The 24,922-nt window shown below is 40.9% G+C and overlaps 1 protein-coding gene across 1 annotated transcript; it reads left to right on the forward strand.

The window, feature by feature from the left end:
- Positions 1-949: 949 nt before the first annotated feature.
- On the forward strand, positions 950-24,756 carry gnptab (N-acetylglucosamine-1-phosphate transferase subunits alpha and beta). Its single transcript, XM_034863550.1, has 21 exons — positions 950-1,264; positions 1,859-1,944; positions 2,364-2,483; positions 2,843-2,893; positions 4,962-5,164; positions 5,827-5,891; positions 6,505-6,639; positions 14,768-14,929; positions 15,324-15,503; positions 15,797-15,967; positions 16,114-16,237; positions 16,325-16,537; positions 16,961-18,036; positions 18,118-18,317; positions 18,422-18,641; positions 19,690-19,803; positions 19,959-20,044; positions 20,149-20,247; positions 20,332-20,499; positions 21,412-21,502; positions 23,205-24,756. Exons 1-21 carry the CDS (start codon positions 1,103-1,105, stop codon positions 23,274-23,276), a joined length of 3,798 nt encoding a protein of 1,265 aa, XP_034719441.1. The 5' UTR covers positions 950-1,102; the 3' UTR covers positions 23,277-24,756.
- The last annotated feature ends 166 nt before the right edge of the window (positions 24,757-24,922 follow it).

Raw genomic sequence — 24,922 nt, forward strand, 5'->3', positions numbered from 1 at the left:
CTCCGATAAACCCACTGTACAGTAACAACTACCACACAGACAAAGTTAACAAGTAATCCCTCCCACTGGGGGTTCATCCCTATGTTCCCAGGGTCCTATGTTCCTATGTTCCTATGTTCCCAGGGTCCTATGTTCCTATGTTCCCAGGGTCCTATGTTCCTATGTTCCCAGGGTCCTATGTTCCTATGTTCCCAGGGTCCTATGTTCCAAGGGCCCAATGTTCCCAGGGTCCTATGTTCACCATTCGATTTGCAAAAGAAATAAGGGAGTTGAATGTTTTTCATGCAGTTTGTTTCAACATATTGAACGAGGGAAATATTGAACATATATACAACAACACTGAACTTCTGGACGAGGGACAGACAATGCCTGGAACATAAAACCGTTGGAAATCTCTCCTTAATGTGTTATATTAAAAGAGGATTGAGCTGGGGAACATGGTCCTGGGAACGTCCATGCGCTCCCCTAGTGGTTAAACTAAGTTAAGTCAAGTAATAGCACGTTTCACACATAGGAAATTGCAACACAATGTGCTTCACATATGATTGATACAACAATAAAGAAAGTGCAAAAAGTGCAGAGTTTACAAAATGCCAAGAGTTTGCAACTAAGCTAGCTAGCTAGCTAGCTGGTGAACATAGCTAACGTAATTAACGTTTAGGGCATTTAGCAGTTCAAGAAGCAGCTATTTTTCTCAGGAGTTGGTAAGTGAAAGAGCAAAATAGCTGACAAGAGAATTAATATTGTACTTACATTTGTCAGCATTGCACAAACACGACACATGACTTTAAATGAATGATGACGTGGCTCTTTGGCTCCTGAATGTGTAACCCTAAATCATAAGCCCTAATGAGGCAACTGTTGTTGACCCTGAAGGCACCACGGACCCTGCTCCTCCCCACCAGAGGGCGACAGCCAATTCGAAGCGAACAAGATGACGAACAGCAGCGTCATCACCACAGAAGAAGCGTGAAATGTATGACTGTTATGTGTCATGCAGTCTTGCTGGTGGTCACGGCAGTCACCTGACATATACGAGTCTCCTGTAATGTTTACTTTCTTTGTTTAGTGCGTTAAACCAACGCTAGTATTTGTTTAATGAATGCAGCGGTATGCTTCGATAAGGAGAACCATGGTAGTCGTCAACTCGGTGCTCAAGCTGTTGCAGAGGCAGACGTACACCTGTCTGTCCCATCGATACGGACTGTACCTCTGCTTCGGGGGGATCGTTCTCATGATTGTTTCCGCCTTTCAGTTTGGAGAGGTGAGCTTCTTCTATGATCTTAACTCCAGTCACTTAATGGCAACCAGGTTTGCTTAGCTAACATTAGTTGCTCGACAGCTGTTTCATCGTTCTTTTAAAACGGGGCACCGTCCCACCAGGTTCCACTCAAAAATGGGCTCTTATAAAGCGATCTGGCTCATCTGCAAACCTACGTTCCCTTAAGTATTTAATCCAGACGTTTTAATATTTTTTAGGGTGTTCATGCTACTTCGGCACCATAAATACTCACTTAATTTGACCTATTTAAAAGACTTGATTCCCTTATGACTTGCTAAGTCACATCTCTCCACGTTTTAGCCATTTTTTGTTGAGGATGATTTGTGAATATCACGCAAAGCTTTGATCAAATTTGGGATTTTTTTTCATTACATGGTTTGTTGTGATATTTGAATACTTGTTAAACCCCATCAGTGTTATTGTACAGGGTGTTTACCTGTGCAGGAAGTGACTGAACAAGGAGTTCAGTCAAGGGTTTGGTGGCCTTGGTTGTGTGTAATATTGGGGATGTAGCAACATTAGCAACTGCTTGTCCTAGAGTGTTTCATGATCTATTGCCCCCTCCTCTTCATACAGGTGGTGGTTGAGTGGAGTCGGGACCAGTATCATGTGCTTTTTGACTCCTACAGAGACAACGTAGGTGGGAAATCATTCCAAAGCAGGTGAGAAAATGACAACATTTAAGCTCCCAATGAAGGGCTATTTAAACACATCAACAAACAACAAAAGAAAAACATAAATTTCACTATTGTGTCACCCTGTCATTATGTCCAGAACTGTACCGTACACACACATCATGCTGTCTACAGCTGACCCTGTTATCTTTGCACTTACTTTAATCGGGTTAAAATCTTCTTGGGTGGCGCTTTAGAAGTAAAACATCTTATCATATTTTACAAATGTTGATGTAAAAAGTGTGCCCACTTTCTCAGAAAAAAAAACTTCCTTTGTGCCACACAGGACTGTTTGTACCCTTTCCTTGAGATAATCTGAAAGAAGGGTGCAGCGGTGTAACCATGCATGAAGCAAAGACTAATTCCGACTCAGTAGAGGAAAGTGTCATGACTGTTTCTTTTTGCAGGCTCTGTCTGCCCATGCCTATTGATGTGGTGTACACGTGGGTGAACGGCTCAGACGTGGCTTTGCTGAAGGAACTGAAGATGGTCAAAGAGCAACTGAAGGAGGAACAAAGGGCTCTGAGGTAACTCTGAGGTAGCTGTGCTAATACAGTGGTGCAATGATGGTTAGGTAGAATGAGTGCAGTATATAGATACAGTCAAAATTTGCATACAAGTAGAGTTGTAGCATTATCATTGTTTTACTCTGATTTGCTTGTTCAGACATTGCCCCAGAGGAAGAGGGAATCTTAGATCAAAGGTTAGAATAATTCTGAGGAGAAAGTTCCTGTGTAGTAGTTTCTTCACTTTTCTCCTTCTTTTAGCTGGTTGCATAGAAAAAGCATGTTAAAGTAGAGTAGTTATTCTGGTTATTGGCAGTGTGGCTGTTCTAGGTTTTAAACGATGACAATCATACGATTTCACTGTTTTCTTTTTCACACAGGGAACGCCTGGGCAAAAATGCAAGTGAGACAACTGAAGTGCCAAAAGAGAGGTGAGTCTGAAGATATGTCGATGGTGTGTGATGAAGCTGGGAGACATGGAGAAAATCAAATATCCCAATATTTTTAGACCAAATAACTCAATATTGATATTGTGGGGTTGACAATTGTTGCTGTCACAAAATATGCACACAATGAGAATTTTGATAAGTAATCATCAGTTATGTTGAGATAACAGCTATGTGGGTACGGGCAAATAATAGAGCAGCTAGAACAGTCTGGTGTGTTCTGAAAATTACATTACTCTTATATGTAATGCAGCCTTTAAAACCAGGGAAAGACAACACTTGTGTCGTATATCTAGACGATATCTAGACTCATATATCGACACAATATTAATATATTGCCTAGCTCTAGATGGACCTTAAATGTCACAAAGTTTGAATATGTACTCGTGAAGCGGTGGGCATATATGGATGAAATCCTCTTGTCATAGTTTATATCACAATTGTGATATATGTATTTATACACACACACACACACACACACACAGACACACACACACAGTTGCCAGTTTTTGTCCATTGAATGTCAATGAAGGTAGGCTAAATACCATAAACAACCAGACTGCATGTTTAAGCCTGCCTAATAAAATGGTAACTCAGTGTATTTATCGTGATATAGAGAATTTCTAAGAAAATATATGGAGAAACTGTTTTTTAGATAAAGTTGCCATTTTAAATGTTTGCGTGTGGTTCAATTTGAAAACTACATCCCAAACAAAAATATGCAAATCCAATATTCTCATGTCATTCATTCATTCATTCATGCTCATTGATTAACAAACATTGCTCCACAGAGGCAAGAGATATGAAACGGATAGCTACTATTGTATAAAAAGTATTGCAAAATCTATATTGTCTCATTGTATACATGGTATTAGGCACACCTATACAACGTGAAGCAATCCAGCTCTGCCACATATTCTGCCTTTTTATAAAGCTTATAATAGCCAGTTTTTGGTTAAACCCGTGTAAATATATGTTTTGAGAAGGACTTCTTGGACTCATTGGCATTTCAAAAACCCGAGGCAATGGCTGTTAAAGGCACACTGAAACAGCAGTGTGAGAATATGATGTTGAAACAGGAAGTTGGGGTGGGTTAAACCACAAGGAGATGGAAATAAAGTGTAAACTGTCTGGATATCAGTTAGTTGATGGAGGCAAAAGAGTGCCAGCATTGTTAGTAGGTGATTGTTATTGATTGATTGATTGATTGATTGATTGATTGATTGGGATTGTCCTATGCAGCATTCCTTCCAGGAAAGTAAAAGCAATGGCATATGAATCTAAAATGTACATCATTTTTGACATTTCTTTGTATGACATGTTGAACGTGTCCTTAGCCCTTGTGTCGTCTTCCCTTTGACCATGAAATAGTTTTTCCCCTTACCTCAGTGTTTTTGTTGCTCTTTACAAGTTTTTTTTTTTTTTTTTTTAAATGAAGTTTTTGTGTTGTTTTTGACGTTTTTGGTCACTATTTTCAACAAAAAAAATTAAATGTCTTTGCCCTTTTTTGGGACTTTTTTAGCGACGTTTATGGCACTATTTTTGTCGTTTTAAACACTTCTTTTTTTTATCCCTACATTTTGTTGCATTTTCCAAACTTTTTCACCCTTATTTGGACATCCTTTATTTGGGATATAAAACAAAACTTTGGAAACGGGTCAAATTTAACCTGAAGACAACATGACAGTTATACCTATTGCACTCACTCAAATGGTCAACTTTGGTGGATATGTGAATCTTAAAAGCTGAAACACAATGAAGGCTCGAGTTCCGGCTAGGGCTTTCCTTTGTTCACCGCAATAAATGTTAGGCAGACAAAGGGGCCCCATCACCCTCGCCTCTCTCTTATGATTCAATACGTTTTAACCGCAGACCCAAAGAGGGGACTCGATGCAACATTTCCACACAAGGAAGCTGTTTGCTGAATGTGTGAATGTGACTAATTTCACATATGTTTGACTATTTAGTGCAAAACCACAAAGTTAGAGGTGGGGGGGGGGTATCTGAGTGAGAGCACAAGGTGAAAAATGTAAATATTTTATTTGTTTTTTAGTGTCAAGCCCGAATGCCTGCTGTCCCACTGCATCATAGCGCCCATGCTGGCTCTGGACCCGGCTCTGCCAGCCAACGTCACGCTCAAAGAGCTCCCGTCGCTCTCGGCGTCCTTCTCCGCTGCCAAAGAGCTGCTGCTGATGAACAAACCCTTCCACCCGTCCACCACCGTCTCTGTCGTTGTCTTCCATTCGCAGGCTGAAGGTAAAAGCACAAATTCTGAAGCACACATTATAAAGAGCTCAGAAAATTTCCACATCTTGTTGTTTTTTTTTTTTCCAGGCAAGTCATTAAGAACAGGTTCTTATTCAAATAGCGGTCTGACAAGTGGAAAAGCCACTTAAGGGAAAGGAAAGAGGGCTAGAAAATAAATATATGCATACAGTTTCCAGCAACAAACGAGGGCAGAAGTTATCAGGAAAGGATAAATGATTCCAAGCAGCGTGTGAGTGATTTTCCAAAGAGCGCAACAAACTAAACCCAACAGGCATTTTATCCAAAGATGCTATTTGAAGTGTGGTTAATGAATATAATGGGAATGCTGCAGCTGTGGGGCGAGAAATCTGTACCACCAGTAACAACAGCAGCAGCCTAAATAATGAGTAGAGTGAAACTGTGAGCTAGGGTTGGACGATTTCTCTTTTATTTGCATAGGCATTTAAACACATGACCTGCTGCTTAATACTGAACCCGGTGAGCAGTGTTTAACCATTTCAATGGTCCAATACACAGAGCTGGAAAAAAAAAAGAGGATTGTTCATTTTAAATGAATTTTAAATCTTAAAACAAGCATTAGATTTCTGGACTAATGGGCCTGAAGATTTTGTTTTGCTCACTATTTATTCATTGTTGTTTTTGTTTTACAGCTGATAAAGCCTATACAGATGTGTTAGGGGAAGAGCAGAAAGTCTCTGTGTCCAGATGTTACCTGGTGAGTTTACACCTATTATTATATTAACTGTTAAATGCATGTTGAACTGTATTAAAATATGCCTGATATCCTTGACATATCCTCCTATCCTCTTTGTTCATGTCGATTGCTGGATTACACGTGAGGTCAGTTTTAAAAAAGGGTGTAAAATTTGCAATTAGGCTAAAAGAAATCATCTTAAATTGCATACGATCTTGGGGATGTGAAAAAGTGTGTTAATGTTCTGTTGTTTATCTAAGTACGGACATTGGTGTACACTGGTACAACATGTCCATTAGTCACTTGTGTTGAACATTTGAGAAAGAAATAGGAAGGTATCACTATAAATATATTTTATTGATAATGTGGGATTATTAATCATACAGCATTTATTTACCGTATTGACAGTATGGAAGTATTTGTAACATTGATTGTTTAGATTTGTCTTTTGTGTGGACCCCAGTATGAATACTTGTTACTACAATAACAACTAGTAGGGATGGTAAATAAAAATAAATGAAAGAATTTGATGGTCACAGAATGATAGGCCGAGGTAATCAAACATTAAAGGTGTTATTTCGTTTGCTTTTTTGGAACATTGAAATATAAATCTTTATTGTGTGTTTTTTTGCAGACGACAGATAAAGAGGCTCCGGGCCTGATCCGCATGCAGTCTCTGGCCTACCTCAGCGGCTTCCCGGCTTCCTTTAAAGAAACGGAGCAGCTGAGAGTCAAACTGCCCTCTGTCATAACCAATAAGATCAAACAGGTAAAACCATTCTCTTTATCAGAACTTGAGATTCAATATTTTTCCCTCCATTTTCTTTATTTAAAAGGGACAACGCATAGACTGGGTAAACCCCGCCCACTCTGCCGGCGATTTGATTTTGCCCTGCAGCTCGGTCTGAAAACCTGCACGTTTAATTCTCCTGCTTCAGTTCACAATTCTTTGGGAACCAATCACAAACTGGCTTATCTACCTGGCGCGCTATTATTGGCGGGTTTAACATGATGACGAGCAGCTTCTTGTTTCCATGCAACATAGCGGCGCCCTCGGAACGCTACCAAAGCGCAGCAACACATTGATGCCGCTGTTGCTTCTACGTCACCCGGATCGTTGGTCTCATTGGTTGAAGGACTATCCAATTGCGTACAGAGTCAGTTGAACCACGCCCGTTGGACACGCCTCTTGTGCAGAGAAAATACAGAGCAGACTCCCCAGACCAACACTCAATCTCAAAACTATTGAGCTTGGCTTGGTCTGGGGATCGCCAGACTAGACAACGCACATTAATCAACATGAGTACAGTCCAACATTTAAATGTGCCAGATTTAGCCGTAAAAGGCTCATTTACATCGGCAGTCCCTAGCAGGTTGATGGCTTAAAACAAAAGATACGAAACAACAATACAAAACATAATACAAGAAAGACACAGACAAGTAAAATGACACAACCACTATTCCAGATCATGACAACTGGCAGGTTGATGTCATGAGAAAAAACAAATATACACAGTAGACACAGGTAAAAGTGCACACATTAGAATGCATCAACACCACACAAGCACACAAAGAGACTACTATTGAGACAAAGACATGATTCTGAATACGACTCATTTCTAGGGAATTCCGTCAGTATCGATCCGATACCTATATTTACCTAAATGTTGATTTAAATATCTGACACAGAAGCAGTTTAAGCCTTCTCAATACTGCCTTATTTTTCATAAGCTACTTTAAATACTGAAAGACTGAAAGAAGGAGGAGGAGAAAACGATGTAAAAGAAGTTGTCGAAGGGGAAACTGTGGCAAGTATTTGCTTAGTTTTTCTTCAGAGGAACTGAAAATCTGAAACGCAGTAGAAGTGACATTCTTGCAGAGACTTAGATCATATGTATCTCCTTTTGTATTTAACATGGACAATATTCATGTATTGTCTTTGTTTATACTTTTAATTTGAAATCATGTTATTTCTTACATCATACATTTTTGTGTTTGTTTTTCTAATATTATCAAATTAAAGATCCCCCCCCCCCCCCCTATTCAACCTCAGACAAACTACATGTAGGTATATATTGGTTTCAAAACAGCAGGGGGCAGAGTTGCACGTTTGAAAGATGTACAGTTAACACTTTTGACATTTAGCTTTCTTTATTTATTACAATAATTCCTTAGTAGATGCAGAGAATGGGCATCATTTCACTGAATAAGACACCTTTAACATAACTGAACTTTGCCACCAGATGTCACTCTCATAGTGTGCTATCACAGTGCTGAACACGTTGCTTACTACAGACATATACTGTATTTTTGCATGTTTAAAAATTAAGATATTTTAATACATCGCAGCAGCAGCGTAATCTAAGCAAGGGCAAAACACATATCTTATTCACCTTGGAGAGGTGGGAGCTGTGTTTCGCTAAATATTGGCTTTTTCTATTTTCAACAGTTATGTTTTTGATGCGGACAAAGGGCCTCTGTTTAGCTCGGCTGCTTGTATATCTAATCATTTTCTTTAATCAGAAGTCTGCTTTAAATTTTGAGAGCGAGGAATGCCACTAACGAGCGTGGATTACTCTGAAATAATCAAAGAAAACAAGAGCCTGGAGCTGAGTGACCGTGTGGAACCAGCAGACAGGAGGGACGGGCGTGAGCCAGCTGATTGTCCCGTCTTCCCATAATGCACTCACACGGCTGATTAGAAGGAATGGGTTTAGACAACATGTTTTGTGTATTTGAAATGCAAAACAACAGCTTTACACTCCAGATGACTCTTCAGAAGCATGAAAAATGAATTGTCCTAAAGTCAAAGTCTTAAAAAAAAACTCCCGTTAATGTATCTTAGAAGTGAAACAGTCAGTCAATTCATCGATCACTCAATACATTTTAATGCCAAAATTGTTCAAACTTCTTAAATGTGAATATTTGTTGATTTTTACTCTCATAAGAGATTGGACTGAACATCTGTATGTCTTGGGCTGAAGGTAAAATCAAACATGCAATTTAAATTTTTTTAATTAAATTAAACTTTGACTTCTTTCTGAAATTTTATAGACCAAATGATCAATAAAAAAACAGCATATTAATTGATAATAATAGATGTTTGTTGCAGCTAATAGAAATAAGAATATGAACAAAAAGACAGCCAAAAAAGCCAGTTTTGATTGAACTTTGATTGCAAATGCATCCCTAGAAAGTATGCTTGATCATTTGTATAACCACTGTTGTAAAGTTGGTTATTGTTTGCTAATCTTGGGCATAACAGAAGATCTTCCAAAAATGAATGAATTACACTTTCTTTTTTCAATAGGTCTTCATAATCAATTGAAAATAGCACTAAAAAGATCTCCAAAACCAACTTGCTGATATCTTGATTATTACAACAATGTATTGTACTTAATAACACTTATAACATTTATAACTGTTTGTGAGCACAAACAGGTGACGAAGCGGCTTCAGAGGAGTCAGACTCGCTGTCAACTCTGTGATTTGATGATATGTAGGTTACACATATCATCACCCAACCCAGTTGTCCCATCATTCCCTGCATTTGTCTCCAGGTTCTTGGTTGCATGGTAGTTTGATGCGATAATAGCCGACGGCATTCGGGCTGTAATCTTAGCTGGCGGTGCGGGGGTTAAGAGCAACTGTTTCAACTGGCGCGGCGCCAGCCAGCACGCTGAAAGGTCACAAGGATTTTACAGTCCTGCACTCTTGGACACACCCTGTCATCTCCATACATGCCTGGCGTTACCTGTTTGGAGTCCAGTTTGTATCTTTTTATAAGTGGAACAAGCTGGAAAAGGTGCTGCAGGATTAAAAATGGAGGGTTTGTGGTGAGAGTAGAGATGATAGGACATGGGAACTGCAGTCACACAGAGTCCAGGATGGAAAGTGTGTGTGTTGTAAGGCTGGAAGGAGTTTGGCTACACTGACCACCACACAATGCACAGTTTGGGTTTCAAGGTGTTTCCTGGTGTCGCTGGGCCGATTCTGTGAAAGAGGGATGATGTGCATTGTGTGGACCTAGAGGTTCAGCAGTGAGAGACAACGGGTATTTATAGCTGGTGTTAGACTGAATGATATAGTGATGAAAGCTGCCCCACAACCCCGAGATCTGCCCCCAGTGTTTGTGTGCAAGGCTGCTGATGTGTTTGCATTAGCGTGTGTTCTTAATGTTCGCTGTTGTCCACACAATGTCTCATCGCCGCTATTAAGCAAGATTGAAAGGTTTTTTGCTTAGTATGTGCTGCGTCACACTCTTGAGGCCGTGCTAAAAAGGCTTGTGTGCAATTTGGAATAATTATTGGAATACTAGTGCAAAAAAGAAAAAGAAGTGTAAAGGATAAAAAGTTCCAAATTTATGAAAAGGAAATATGTCAAATAATTACAAAAAAATGCAAAGTGTATGTGCAGGTGAGCTGTGCATGCTTTTAGATTATAAAACGTACATGTCACTCAGTTCATAAGCAAATGTACTGTAAAACTTTAGACTTACTTTAGTGCAAATATGGAGGGTATCGACAAACTGCCTCTGTAGAGATATGATGAAATGAGCTAAGAAGTTCATTCATTCAAAATGAAATGTTTAACTAGCGATTATTTCAGTATCAGTTAATCCTGATAAACAGAGGGTTACACTTATATTAAAGTAACCTAGTCTGTTTTATTATCTTTTACTCTAAGTATAATATGACTGAACTCTCATTTCGTTTAATTTTAGTGATTCTTTTAATTTGAATCGCTGAACAAATCTGATGTGTTTCTGATTCAGATATATGTGGGGCCGTTGTTGTTTTGTCAGGTCTGTCCGGTGCCCGCCACAGTTTTTTGCTATTTAGTTCTGTCAGTTTGCTTTTTGTGACTTTATGATCTTAGAGAAACATGTAATTGTCAAAGAAAGTTTCTTATTGGAGGAAAATGTTTCTATATAAATACTATGTGGGACCAGGCTATTTCAATATGATTTTCATCTAGAGTTGACGAGACAGAAATGTAATCTGTAGATGTTATGGTTGAACATACTCCTATCCCACACATCTGTCAACCAAAAACTAGCTAATAAATAGCTTATGACTTATTTCAAGACCCAGACCGACCTTATAACAACAGGTGATTCAGGAGGACTCAGCTTCAGCTCAGACGTAACGACTTATTGTGCTGCATGCTATTACAACATGTCATTCCACATCCTTAAACAGATCGCTCACCACGAGTTTAATTGGTTTGCCCAGCGTCAACGCCATTTTCCCTAGACTAATTCAATTTTCTGTTGGCTCTGCAGTGACATACACACAGGCCACAGAGACGGAGACTAAAACCAACACAAGACATGTTAATACTGTGGTGAGGAATAACTTTAACTGCATAACATCAACTTAAATTAATTTGTGGGCCAGATGCAAAAATAAATCCTAAACATGTTGGGGTCTTATGACATTGTCTTGCAGTCTGGATCTTGCCCCCAGGCAGGCAGGTTGAGGCCCTTGATATAGACAATAAAATGTTGGGAAAATGTCCATCACAGTGTCCCTGAGCTGAGGGTAAACAGTCTAAAACCCAGAGATATTCCCTTTAGAATGATATATAATACAGAACAGAGCCGCAAATCCTCTCATTTGAGAAGCCAGAAGCAGAAAACGTTTGATAGATAATTGATAGATATATTGATAAATTGTAACTTGTTTTGTCAAGAAAAAAGTTTTGTTTCAGTTTTAATTTTAAACTTTGACCCAGTAAACCAATCACGTGCTATGGGTTACGTATAGAATAGTTTACCCATGCAGGCCACCACACGCCTCAGCTTTGTGCACGTGTGTTAGGGCATTATCAGGACTATGAAGAGAGCTATAATAAAGATGGCAATGTGATCCCGGGGCTCGCTGTCTACTGGCTGCTCCCCGCTGGGTTTATAAGACAGAGCTTATCCTCCTCACCTAAAAACAGGAGCAGGGAGAAAAACAAAAGGATTCGAGGTCATGTGAGATGTTTGGGTTCAGTGTGGATGATGGAGTGAGATGCGGTGAGTCTTTTTCCTGGCAAGCTTAGAGTTTAAAGAGATGAGAGAGGCGAGACAGATTGTTTTGAAATGGGCAAGGCCAGGGGGTAACACACAAACACACACACACACTCACACACACACACAGAGAGTCCTCCGATGCCTCGCATAGCTCTCCTGAGATCAGACGGAAAGCCACCTTTTATGACCCCCATGGAGAAGATGACCTAACAGAATTTTCCGAACTCTCACCTCTTTAAAAACTCAAACACACGCACGTCGTTCTGACTGCAGCAGCCCGGAGACGCCCTCACACAGGCATCCTTGCAAGGTTTACTCTTTAACTAAAGATAGTGCATTACAAGCTGCACTGTGGTATGACGGTACACACTTCCTGTCTCCTCAGTGGGCATGGCCTCATTTGTAAGTGTAGTGAACGTTATATCTTCATAATTCTTTAATTATTGTTTTTGTGCTCACATTGGATATGTTTCTATCCAAAAGCCTTATTCAGCATTATGAATATTAGTTTTGTTAGGACGTCAGCAAACAGGAGTTGACGTTAGCTTATCTGTGTTGCCAGATCTCACGAGAGTTTGTTGCTGAGACAGAAACCGATCCCGAATTTTCTCCTGATGTGTCAGTTGTCAGAATGTTTGGGAGATATCTGGTTTTTGAAAAATGTATCCAATAATTACTTTGGTCACTATGGGGCAAAATAATCTGTCCTAAAAAGTGTTCACGTTCATTGGAATCAATACACAGGCCCTGGCGCTAGTCTCCTTAAGAAGCGAAGCAGTGGCAAAACCCTGGTGAGGGTAAACTCCGTGAGGTTAAAGAGGAAGTAAAGAAATGGGAAAATAAAAACACCAATTATAAATCAAGAGTTAATATCATTAAAACATTCATCCTTTCCAAACTTCTTTTTATTGCAAACATTTTTCCTCCATCTCACAAAAATAATAATTGAATTAAATAAACAGTGTGTGAACCTGGTATGGGGCACGACGAGAGAAGTCACAAAAAGAGAGATATTGTATAAAAGCAGAGAATATGGGGGGCTCGGGGCTGTGGATATGGGGATAAAATTATATATTTCCTTTGTAAAAAATGTATCGGCAGCATTGTCTCGGAACGCTCTCTGGGTCGGGGACTCCTCCAGGTGGAGGAAGAGGAGAGGCCGAGCCAGGCAGGTACCACAGTATATGGTTAACTACGGTGATTTTATAGATGAATATCGAAAACTTAATATTGATTGGAACGGCCTCCCGACTAAAATGATTTTAAATATGGTGGATATATTGAGTATAAATACTTAACTCAAAATGAAGGGACCCTGCTACTAAAATTTATCGGAGAGTATCCGGGACATGAGGTGGCTGATGTCTGTCAACAGGCTTCCGGTGAGAGCTGTTGTGTCCTGGAGTTGCTATGTGACAACTAAAACCTGTCCCATGACCACATGCAACGATGATGAGACACAGCAGCATCTCCTCATGGACTGTTTCAGAGCTCAGGAGGTCTGGGACAGACTCAAAATGTGTGGTGTGAAATTCGATTATAAGAGTGTAATGTATTGTATAATGGACCTCAAGGAGTGTGTTGGAGAAGGACAAAGAACTTTTGCAAATTATAATATGTATCGTGTGTTTTAAACTATGGAAGACCAGGTGCTGTATGACAATACAACAGACTTTCATTACCAGTGAACATGTATTTAAGCAAGTGATCACTGAGTTAAGAAGAAGGAAAAAACTAGATAAAAATCAGCTCCTACCCTGGGATATTATTAATTTGTAATATTTTTGTACTCTGCACTTTAAGGTCTGTTCTTTGCACTTTTAGCACATGCACTTTAATCACTCTCTGCACTTTATAACGTAAACTATGCTATGTTTTTGTAATTTGATGTTTGTCTGTGTTTTTGCTCTCTGATGTTGCCTACGTGATAACATGTATTTTTGTGAAAACTTCAATAAAGCTCTTTTGATATATATAAAAAAAAAAAAAAAAAACCCTGGTTACACAGACACAGTAATGACTGAGTTGGTGCGTTTCAGTTCTGCTCGAGGTCACCCTCGAGGTCTTGTCATGTTGATTCCCAGACTTTCAGAAACCTTCCTGTCCCCATGACAGACTGATAAAGGTCTCTGTCACATGAAGAAGGTCTCTGTCACAAGCCTGGCTCAACTGTGGCTCAACCACATTGCTGAGTATGTGCCAGTACCTCTGAGAAATTGCTGTTTAGGATGTTCCCACTGTGTCTTGTGGTGATTTAACTTTGAAGGGGCACTTCTCTGATTTTACTTTGACAGTGAAGTTACTCATCGCAGACTCTGGAGGGAACTCTGTCAACTCTGAGAGCTTTTGAGTTTGGAAACAATATTTAACAATGAGCAGTCTGGTTTATATTCAAAAAGTAGTACTTTGAAATTCTTTTTTGTCAGTGAAGGGCAATAACTGAAACATTTTGAGCTTGTTATTCTTCTGGCCCTTTGAACTGCGCATTGGTGCTTTGAGCTAAAGGCTAACATGCTGATGTTTAGCAGGTAATATTCACCACGTGCATAGTATGTTAGCATACTAAAATTTGCTAATAAGCTGTAAGTTTAGAGGTATCTGTTGAATAGACAAAAGTATTTTTTTTCCTAACATGCTGATGTTTAGCAGGCAATATTCACCAGGTTCATAACATATTGGCATGCTAGCATTTGCGAATTAGCACAACGTTTACAAGTACCTGGTAATAAGCGAAAGTATTTCTTTTACCACAATATATTTAACCGTTCTTGTTAGTTAGTTTGCATCTAATAAGTCCATCTACTTTATGAGAAGGCATTCACTGGAATACTCTTTCAAGCAGTTGACACGATACTCTTGATATGTTTTTGTTCCTCAGTTTGAGTTATACTCTGAGGCCAGCATTGTCCTGCTCCACCTGAAAAGCCCGCAGGATTTCACTGATCTGACCCAGCAGGCTAAAAAGAACCTGACCCTGGATGGAAAAGAGTTAACCATCAGCCCTGGCTACTTGTTCTGGGACCTCACTGCCATCTCACAGGTACGACTGGTTCTTCCTGAAACCTTGTTAACTGTGCCTAATGAGCAATAATAACCCCTGAGATTAAAACTTCAGTGTATAACGTTTTGATATTAATAAACGGCCGTTTCATTCAAGCCATTGCCAAATGAGTTGATACAAAGTTAACAAAACTTTCTCTGTATTTATGAAGATGAAGATAATGACCTCTTCTGAGAAGTCCATCATGTTTTTTTAATCCACTGTGTCATCCTTGGCTACTAGCAACTACATGGGGGAGGGGTGGGGTCACTTAAGACTTCTATTATGCGGACTTGCCAATATTGTTGTCGTCATTACTTAGAATTCCTCATGGGGGAGACAGAAACTACACATTATAGCTTTAAGGCTACATATTTATTTTTGTCCTTTCCAGTCCAAACAGGATGAAGATGTTTCAGCCAGCAGATTTGAGGACAACGAGGAGCTCCGCTATTCACTGCGCTCTGTTGAGAGACACGCCCCCTGGGTGCGGCACATCTTCATAGTTACTAACGGGCAGATTCCCTCCTGGCTTAACCTGGATAACCCCAGAGTTACAGTTGTCACACATCAGGTAAATACTAAGGCTCGACCTCTCACACACTACACTGCACTCTTACACTTCTAACCCTATTTATTGTCTTAAAGAACAAACTGAAAAACAACAACTTTTTATATAGGAAAGAATCTGGCCTGAACACCCCTGATTAAAAGTAATGGTTAAAGTGAACTGATTAGGTTTATATAACTAACAATTATACAGTCAAATCAGCAAACTAAGAGAAAGACAAACTATGCTTTGTATCTGTTGGGAATTATACAGATTATATATTAAATGAAAGTAAATGTGTTGTCTTTGACTTTCAGGATATCTTCCTGAATGACAGCCACCTTCCCACTTTCAGCTCCCCTGCCATAGAGACCCACATGCACCGCATCCCAGGGCTCTCCCAAAAGTTCATTTACCTCAATGATGATGTGATGTTTGGCAGAGAGGTCTGGCCGGACGACTTCTACAGCCACTCAAAAGGACAGAAGGTGTGAATGTAACATGACAAAGTGAGATGTGTGCTGCAGTTTGCTGGATAAATACAGTGTAAAGACTTCCATGCAAAATTGAGATGGCTTTTTTTTTTAATACAACAAACTGGTCTGTAATCTTTTCTTTTCTCACCTCCCTGCAGGTGTATCTCACCTGGCCTGTCCCCAACTGTGCTGAGGGCTGCCCAGGATCTTGGATCAAAGATGGGTACTGTGACAAAGCCTGTAACAACTCTGCCTGTGACTGGGATGGAGGAGACTGCCTCGGTAAGGGACCAACTCTGTCATCTCTCCTGTGTAAACAAGCTAATAAGTTTCATTCATGTCTAATATGTTGTCCCTTTACTCTGATAGGTGCAGCGGGGAGCAGTCGGTTTGTGGCTGGGGTTGGTGGTGGCGGACCCGGAGCCGGAGCACAGATGTGGCAGTTTGCAGGTGGCCTCGGAGGTCTAGGGGGGACGTCGTACTGTAATCAAGGCTGTGCTAACTCCTGGCTGGCCGACAAGTTCTGTGACCAGGCCTGCAATGTTCTCTCTTGTGGTTTTGATGTGGGAGACTGTGGCCAAGGTGAGTTATATCCAAACTCAAACTATGTTAGAAAAAAAGACCAACAAGAAAGGCCAAAAAAGTAGGACTGCATGGTATTTTGACTGATATTGCAATATGATTGGCTATATTGCAAGGAATGTTCATTTTTGTATCAATATTCTACTTTTCATCGAAAAATATTCAAATAAAGAAAATGATCATGCTGTAGTGTGATTTTTGCAAGGATTTGTACCGAATAAAAATGGCACCACAATATTATTTCAGAATGGTTTGATGCATTTTTTTGCCTTTAACAAATATGCCCTCCCCCCATCATCTGGATCTTGCACTAATCTATATTGCGATTAACAGTGCAGCCTAACCAAAAATAAAGTATTTAGGGACAGACTATTGCAATTTTTGTTTTGGTCTTATCATGGGATTTGCGTTTTTATGTTGTAGAGCACTTTGGCGAGCTGCACCACGTGACCCTGCTGAGGGATCAGAGTCTGTACACCCTCCCAGTAGGTGAAACCAGGCCGTATTTCAGCTTCGATGGACTGGCTCGCAGAGTCTCCGAGGCCCACGTCAGCGACAACGCGGTGCTTCGCCACACCTCAGTCGCCAACAAGTGGAAGACCATTCACCTGCTGCTCCATCCGCGCCACAACGCCACCCAGATCCAGTACAATCTCACTTTCCAGAGAGAAGACCAAACAGAGTTCATAATGAGCTTCAGCGTAGCTGTCGACACCCGCGAAGTGCCTCAGGCTAATGTGACCCAGTCTGCTGGTAAAACCGCCAGCAAAGAGCCGAAGCCGACCCTGACTCCAGAGCCACTGGTCCCTTTCTCGGACATTCCTGAGGACAAACGGGGCCCTAAGATCCAGAAGAGGCCGCTTGGTGAACTTCAGGTTGTCATAGAAGTGCCTTCACTTAATGTGTCACTTCTACCAGCCGCTGTGCAAACTGAGCTGCAAAAGCTGGAGGAGAAGCTTCTGATCGGCGACATTACCATGAAGGGCTATAACTTCACAAAGGCTGAACTTCTAAAACCTTACATGACACTGGCTGAAAAGCAACAGGTTGTCCATTCAGATCCTGCTAATGAGGGGGCAGCCAAAGGCCAGGAAAAGCCCTATAAAGACTTGGAGGGAGAGCAGTTCAAAGGGAACTCAAAAGCTGGAAATATCATTCAGAAAAATTCAAACTCAAAAGAAGAAATGTCCATGTCCAAAAGAAGAGACGTGGCTGTGCAGGAAAAACCTGTCACTCCTCTAATCCCAGTCCACATTGATGATAAGCACGAGAAAGACATTGTAACTCCCAAACATTATAATTTGAATGCAGCGATCGAGAGACCTTTGACTTCTAAACTGCTAAGTAGCATTTCCAAAACTAAGGGCGCCAAGACTCCGGCAGAGCCAGCAGACGCTGGAGGACAAGCTCCAACCGGGAGGAGACTCCAACACTTCATCTCCGCAGACAGAGGCTTCTTGCCGTGGGAGAGGAGGAAATACTTCCAGGAAGTGCTTGAGGTTAGAAGAGGACAACTTCCACTTTTCTAGTCAGGCATTTCGGTTTCTTAAAACCCTAATCTTGTTGTGTTGATTCTACAGGAAGAAGAACGTCTGCAGAGAGAGTTGTCGTACGAGAGTGACGGTGCCGCCACTGGCCGAAGGCTGCAGGACACTTTTGCCGACTCGCTGCGCTACGTCAACAAGCTGCTCAACGGCGAGTTTGGATTCACGTCGCGCAAAGTACCTGCACACATGCCGCACATGATCGACCGTCTCATCATGCAGGAGCTGCAGGACACGTTAGTGTGCTACAGATTATTTGTTATATATATTTTTTTTAGGTATTTCTAAAGAGGCGACATCTTAAACATCGCAATAAACTTAAACACGCTCTTTTCCTTAGATTCCCAGAGGAGTTTGACAAGACATCCGGCCATCGTGTTCGTCACCCGGAGGACATGCAGTTTGCCTTTTCGTACTTCTACTTTCTGATGAGTGCTCAGCAGCAGCTCAACGTGTCCGAGGTGTTTGACCAGATCGACACAGACCACTCAGGCGTCCTGTCCGACCGAGAGATTCGAACCCTCGCAACAAGGATCCACGAGCTCCCCCTCAGCCTCCAGGTTGGTCCTCGCTTCGATATGTCTTTACTAGAGCTCAACAGATTTATCGTTGGGCCGATATTATTTTCCAAACTATCGGCATTGGTAATGGCCGATATTTTTTTTTTTTTTAAATAAATATTCATTTATCAGAATAGTTTTCAATAACAAATAAATGATTCTGTTAAATTAATATTTAAAAGATTTAAAAAAAAGGACAAAACACACTTCAACCATGTAATGAGTGTTGGTGTTGCATTGTTTGTCCACAAGGGGGACGCTTTACAACGTCCCTGATGGCAAAAAATTTTATGTTCAAAGGACTTTAAGTTTTATATCTTAAGTTTGTATTTATTTATTTTTTACATTTCATTTATCAGAACTTTAACATATTTTGATGTTCGTCTGTTCTGTTGTGACAATAAAACAAACAAGTTTAAATTTTAAACTGCATTATTATTTAAGTGAGGACTCCTTAATAACTACAAATAACTAAGGGAAATTGGTTTGTTTTGTTCTCCATTTCCAGATTTTTTTTTTTTAGAATTAATATTGGAATATCTGATTTTTAAATGACCAAATATTTGTATCGATATCGGCCTAAAATCTTGTCAGGCTCTAATCTTCTCTCCCTAACGTAACTCTGATCCTCCACCGCTGCGTTCTGGCTGTGTTCCAGTTTTGTTCCGTCCTCCACGACGCGCCATACCACACCGGGAGCGTTTCAGAAGCGGAGCGTCTTGCTGCCTGAATCGCAGACCACATTGTCTCTACAAGTCCTTTACAGAACCATCCCGTGTTTTTTAAGTATCTACTTTCCACTCCAAGTACTCTGCACGGTTGTCCTAACGGCCCACGTGAAAATAGATCTGGCGCGTATCTTTAGAGCCGCCTCACGCAGACTTCCGGGTAGAATGTCAAGCATTGACTGGAAAGGGCAGCGGTTGCTCGAAGGGGTCGCAGCGCTTCCGGAACGCAGCGCCGACACGCCCGGACACGCCCGGTGGCAAATAGGGGAACGGCTTTGAGACTTGTCAGATACTAATGTACAATATTTCTTGTGGTTTAGGACCTGACCGGCCTGGAGCAGATGTTTATAAACTGCTCTAAGACTCTCCCGACTAACCTGACCCAGCTCCACCTGGTGAACCCAACTCAGGAGGCCTACTATGACCCCAGCATGGTGAGCCATATGAGAATTTAAAAGGAAACTTCAAGTTGATGTTTTACAGCATGTTTCCTGTTAAAACACTTGCATATGAAAACTTTTTGCAAGCCATTTTATGCCTTTCATATGCCTTATTTGACTGATATTCTGTACTTTGTTTCAATCCACAGCCTCCTGTCACAAAGGGCCTTGTCCTCCACTGCAAGCCCATCACAGAACAAATCCAGAAAGCCTTTAGAGACCAGAATAAGTACAAGTGAGATCTTTAAGTGCTTTGAAGTCTGAAAATGTATGCAAATTCAGATAGCCTCCCTGCTTAGCTTTACGGCTGCTGCTGCTAACATGTGCTCTGTTGGACAGGTTTGAGATCATGGGAGAGGAGGAGATAGCTTTCAAGATGGTGCGGACAAATGTGTCCCATGTGGTCGGCCAGTTAGACGACATTAGGAAGAATCCCAGGTGGGATAGACTGTAAAATGCGGTGCAACCAAAGTCCCCCTGTTACACTGTACTGACATGTGTGTTTTTATGAATCCCTAACAGGAAGTTCATCTGTCTGAATGATAACATCGACCACAGCCATAAGGACGCTGCCACAGTGAAAGCTGTGCTGAGAGATTTTTATGAGTCCATGTTCCCGCTGCCGTCCCAGTTTGAACTGCCAAGAGAGTATCGCAACAGATTCCTGCATATGGAAGAGCTCCAGGAATGGTAGGCTGTGAGACAATGGTAGGCTGTGAGGTTTAGAGACAAATTTGATCAGTTTAAACATGAATGAAAGTTGCTACTGAGGCTGCAACTATTATTAGCCACGATAGCAGTGTACTGTATGTTTAGTGCTAATTAACAAACGTTAGCATGAACATATACATTCTACCTACTAAACATCAGCATGTTAACATCGTCATTGTGAGCATGTTAGCATGCTGATGTTAGCATTCAGCTCAAAGCATTACTACAGGCTCGGGTTGAAGGATTTGGGAGAAATAAATGTAATTGCGATTTTCAGCTAGATATTTTGAATCGATAAGAATTTTTTATTTACTTATTTTTTTTAATTTTATAGTGTTCATTGTCATGGAACACTATAACATGAGACACCGTCAAAACTGCTCCATATCCCCCCCCCCCCCCCCCCCCCCCCCCCCCGGAACAGCCTGAGATGAGAATTTGTGGCTGTCACCATGTGGGGTCGAGTGTTGCCAGGTTGGAGCAGTGGGAATCCCTCAGGGGCTTTAGAGGGTTTTTGTTAGGGATCCAGCCTCACATAGAGGCTTTAAAATTAGACCAGGCCGCTTCAGATCAGTCGCTAGCTGTAAGATACTTGCAATATCATCACACAGCTGAGCCTCCCGTCTCCTCCTCTGACTCCCACCTCCCATTCTGTCTTTTGAGTTAGTAAAGTAGCGGGGAGATGGCGTTGGGTGATGTCACCTTGTCACCCTGTTACCCTGCCGCCCTCTGCATACTGTATGTTTCCTTCTTGTAACATCACAGCCCATCGCTCCCCCTCCAGTTTAGCTTCTGCATCTGTACCAGCTGTTGTTTGATGGAGTAATGAAAATTCAGTTTCTTTATTGAAAACTAACTTGTGTGTGTGTGTGTGTCTGTGTCTCTTCCCAGGAGAGTGTATCGGGACAAGCTGAAGTTCTGGACGCACTGTGTCCTCGTGACACTCGTCGTCTTCACCATCATGTCCTTCTTTGCCGAACAGGTAGTGTGTCCATCTCGAAACCCACCCCGTTTATTTACACAACGCGCAGGACATTCACTCACACACATCTCCGTTTCCATGATTCACACTTGAGCAATGATTCAGGCATTCCCTACCAAAGTTCCACTCGACAGGGCATCCGTCTCATGTGTTGTGCCAGGACCTGACTTTACACAAATATGATATGATATGATATGATACAAATAGATGCCGAGCAGTCCGCTTGTTTATCTTTGTTGACTTGGATCAGACAGTACTTGCATTTGCTTTAACCTTTTGTTGCCAGATACGTGGGATTTCTAACTGGAAGAACGTTACTACATTATAGCAAAGAATTGAATCAGGATAGTGCTTTTGGGACATTATTCCTGTCGAATTCTTCCCATTTGGTACTTGAAAGAGATTAAAACAAATGCCAGGAAATGTTAAACAAATACAACTCTACCACGGTTTGACATTTAGCTGATTTCTGGCGCTTCCCTAATCCAAAGGTTTCCCGTTTCTCATAAGCAAACCTGAAGAAAGGTCAATAGTTGCAGTGACCTTAGGAGAATTTCCCCCATAGCAACTGGTGGGACCAGTGATCCCAGTTAAGAATGTGTCAGACTTGTCCAGTGTCTCCGTCAGCACACACAAACAGACTTTTGATGTCTTTTTGGCACCAGGTGAGCCCGCCTGTCTTGCTGTTCAAAGTATTAAGATAGAGACATTTGAGTCAGCTTTGCACTGTTTAGATTAGAGAGATCTGTCTTCTCTCCAGAGGGAGTTTTTTTTTACTCTGATACCCTACTTCTAAGATTATCTTTGCTTTCTTGGGTTACAAAAGGTCTGAGGGGAATTTGGTGTCAAAGTCCATTTGAGTCACCAAATCTTAATCATCTGAAACCGTTAAACTGAACAGGTAAATTTATTTGACAACGTCGATACCACTTATACCTGTCCGTTAAATGTGAAGCAACACTGCACATGGTTTAGGTCAGATTTATTTATTTGTTTAGGAAAATTACAATACAAGCAACTACAAGCACATTAATCAACATTTCTGTAAATGGCCAGCGTTAGCCAGTTGGCTAATATTCAACTGTTGTCCTAGTCACCTAGCATGCATATCTTTAGCTTAGCATAGAGACTGGAAAGAGGGGTAATACCGATTTTGATAATTAACAACTAAAAACATTACACACCGGACCTTTTGATATGTACAAAAAGAAAAATGATTCTCTGGTTATGTGCCGGTGTTGCACAATATTCTACGACAGGGTCATTCCTTGGCCCTGAGCAGTTGCTGGGCAACAACGGACATTTTCTTTTCTTTTTTACGGAGTATTGAAATGGGGTATAACGCTAATTAGGAAGCTTTAGAGGCGCTGTTAGGCAGATTTTGTTACAATTGGACAGCTAGCTTTTTCAAGTCTTTATACTGATCTAAGCAAGCAGCTACTGGCTATAGCTTTATATTTAACGGTCATATCATTGGTATCGATCTTTCATATAAGTAACTCGCTGCCGGAAAGTGAATAAGCTAAGTGTATTTCCCAAAATGTTGAACAACAGCTTTAGGTATACACAGCCCCACCTTTAAATTCATAGATGAGTCATCCTCTTGCTGACAAACGGCACAAGGCTTTTTTTTGTCTTTCTCTCCTTCCCAGTTGCATGCTGTTTCTAATTAAGCCATTTTCCCACTTCCATCTCCTTGCAGCTAATTCTGCTAAAGCGAAAGCTGTTCCCGAGACGCAGGGTGAACCAGGACAGCAACCCTGAGCGGGTGTGAAAGACAGATACTCTTCCCTATCCTCTATGCACTTCAGCAACCTCCACCTTTTCTCTACTGCTCAGTAGAGAGGATTCAGACCGGGGGGGCTGGGTGGAAACAGGAATCTGAAGTCCTCTGTGCTTGTGTTCATCAGCCGAGACACAGCATAGAAACTCATGTGAGATGGTGATGAGACATTTTTCATAAGATGATGGATGGGGCTGGCCGGTGAAAGGAATGGCAGCCAGAAAGAAGAAGCCTGTAATTCTTCTATTCCTCCACTGGGGGCGCATCTGAGACTTTTTAACACTTACCCAAACACTCCTTGCATACTGCACTACTACCCTCACCATGTAGTTGATTGATGTGCTGTTAAAGTGTAAAGCATTTGACAGCTGTGCGTGTGTGTGTTTGTGTGCGAGTGTGTGTGTGTGTGTGTGTGTGTGTGTGTGACCATAATGTCCACAAACTGTTGTTTAAAGCTCAAACGTTAAGCAGACTAATCGATCAGTAATTCATTTGACAATCAATTAATTGTTTGAGTCAAATTAGCGTGTACCAGCGTCTTTCACATGAGTATTTCCGCTCTTTTATATCATCGAAAGTTGATTATCTTTGGCTTTTGGACTGTTGGTCAAACAAAAAATTACAATTTGCAAAAAATAAAATTTTAAAGACGAAACAATTAATTGAAGAAAGAAAAAAAAAAAAAGGTCAGATGAAAATAATTGGTACTTGCAGCTCTGGTTTTGTTTGGCTTTTATCGCTATGGCTTCATTTTAAAGAAATGAAGGAATAAGTACATGTAGGGTGAATAAAGTAATTCATTCAATGTTGGCTGTTATAGCTTTGTTGTCTTTAAAAACATGAAACTTGAAGTGCCTTCATTGTTCATTCCTGCCTGTTTGAACTTTTTTTTATCTCCAGTTTTTTTTTTTTTTTTATACCTGTCTTCCTTTAAATGTTGGCCACCTCACACCCTGATATGGGGATTTAGTAAAAACAAATGGGTCGTAGGATAGTTATTTATATCTTAATATGGTACAAATGTAATTCATTGTTGTAGCTACATGTAAGTGATACTACAGCTTTCATAGCCACCTGTAGGCGTGTCCCCGTGGGACTCAACAGGCTTGCTACTGTCTGAAATTCAGACCCCCCCTCAGCATGTTCTGTAACTTGTTTTGAGTGTATTATTGTAACAGTGAACCCAGGGACTGATGCACCTGAAGTTGAATGCCACAGAATGTAAACCTAGCCTTAGACAACGCCAACGGCTCCAATTTTTTCCTCTGAATGTCAGTTTTACAAAGTACTACTAAAATTGGAAGTGACTTCTTGATGCTGTCAGCATTATACCAGCTGCCAGTAAAAGTCACATGATGTAGGATGTCAGCAGGCGAGGCGATGAGTAACATATCTGTTAAATGGGAATTCTCTCAGATTGCATCATTACTGTGGCTCCTCTGACTATAATAAAATGTTCTTTGGTTCATCATCTTGGTGTTTTTGTCATAGTGTATGTAGCCTTGTACATATACTCACGTTATGTACTTACAGTTACTACATTTTGAGGTACTTAAGGTGAGTCCATTTTGTGTTACATTATACTTACACTCCATTACATTTCCAAGAGAAATATTGCATTTTTTACTCCACTAAAT

Source organism: Etheostoma cragini, chromosome 23 (genome assembly GCF_013103735.1).
Source record: "Etheostoma cragini isolate CJK2018 chromosome 23, CSU_Ecrag_1.0, whole genome shotgun sequence".
Lineage (NCBI taxonomy): Eukaryota > Metazoa > Chordata > Actinopteri > Perciformes > Percidae > Etheostoma > Etheostoma cragini.

What these genes read in the sequence shown, in the direction of transcription:
- gnptab (XM_034863550.1), top strand. Translation starts at nt 1,103, where the DNA reads ATGCAGCGGTATGCTTCGATAAGGAGAACCATGGTAGTCGTCAACTCG. An exon ending in GGATGGAGGAGACTGCCTCG is followed by an intron (nt 16,238 to 16,324) that starts GTAAGGGACCAA and finishes TTACTCTGATAG; the next exon opens with GTGCAGCGGGGAGCAGTCGG. An exon ending in ACTTCCAGGAAGTGCTTGAG is followed by an intron (nt 18,037 to 18,117) that starts GTTAGAAGAGGA and finishes TTGATTCTACAG; the next exon opens with GAAGAAGAACGTCTGCAGAG.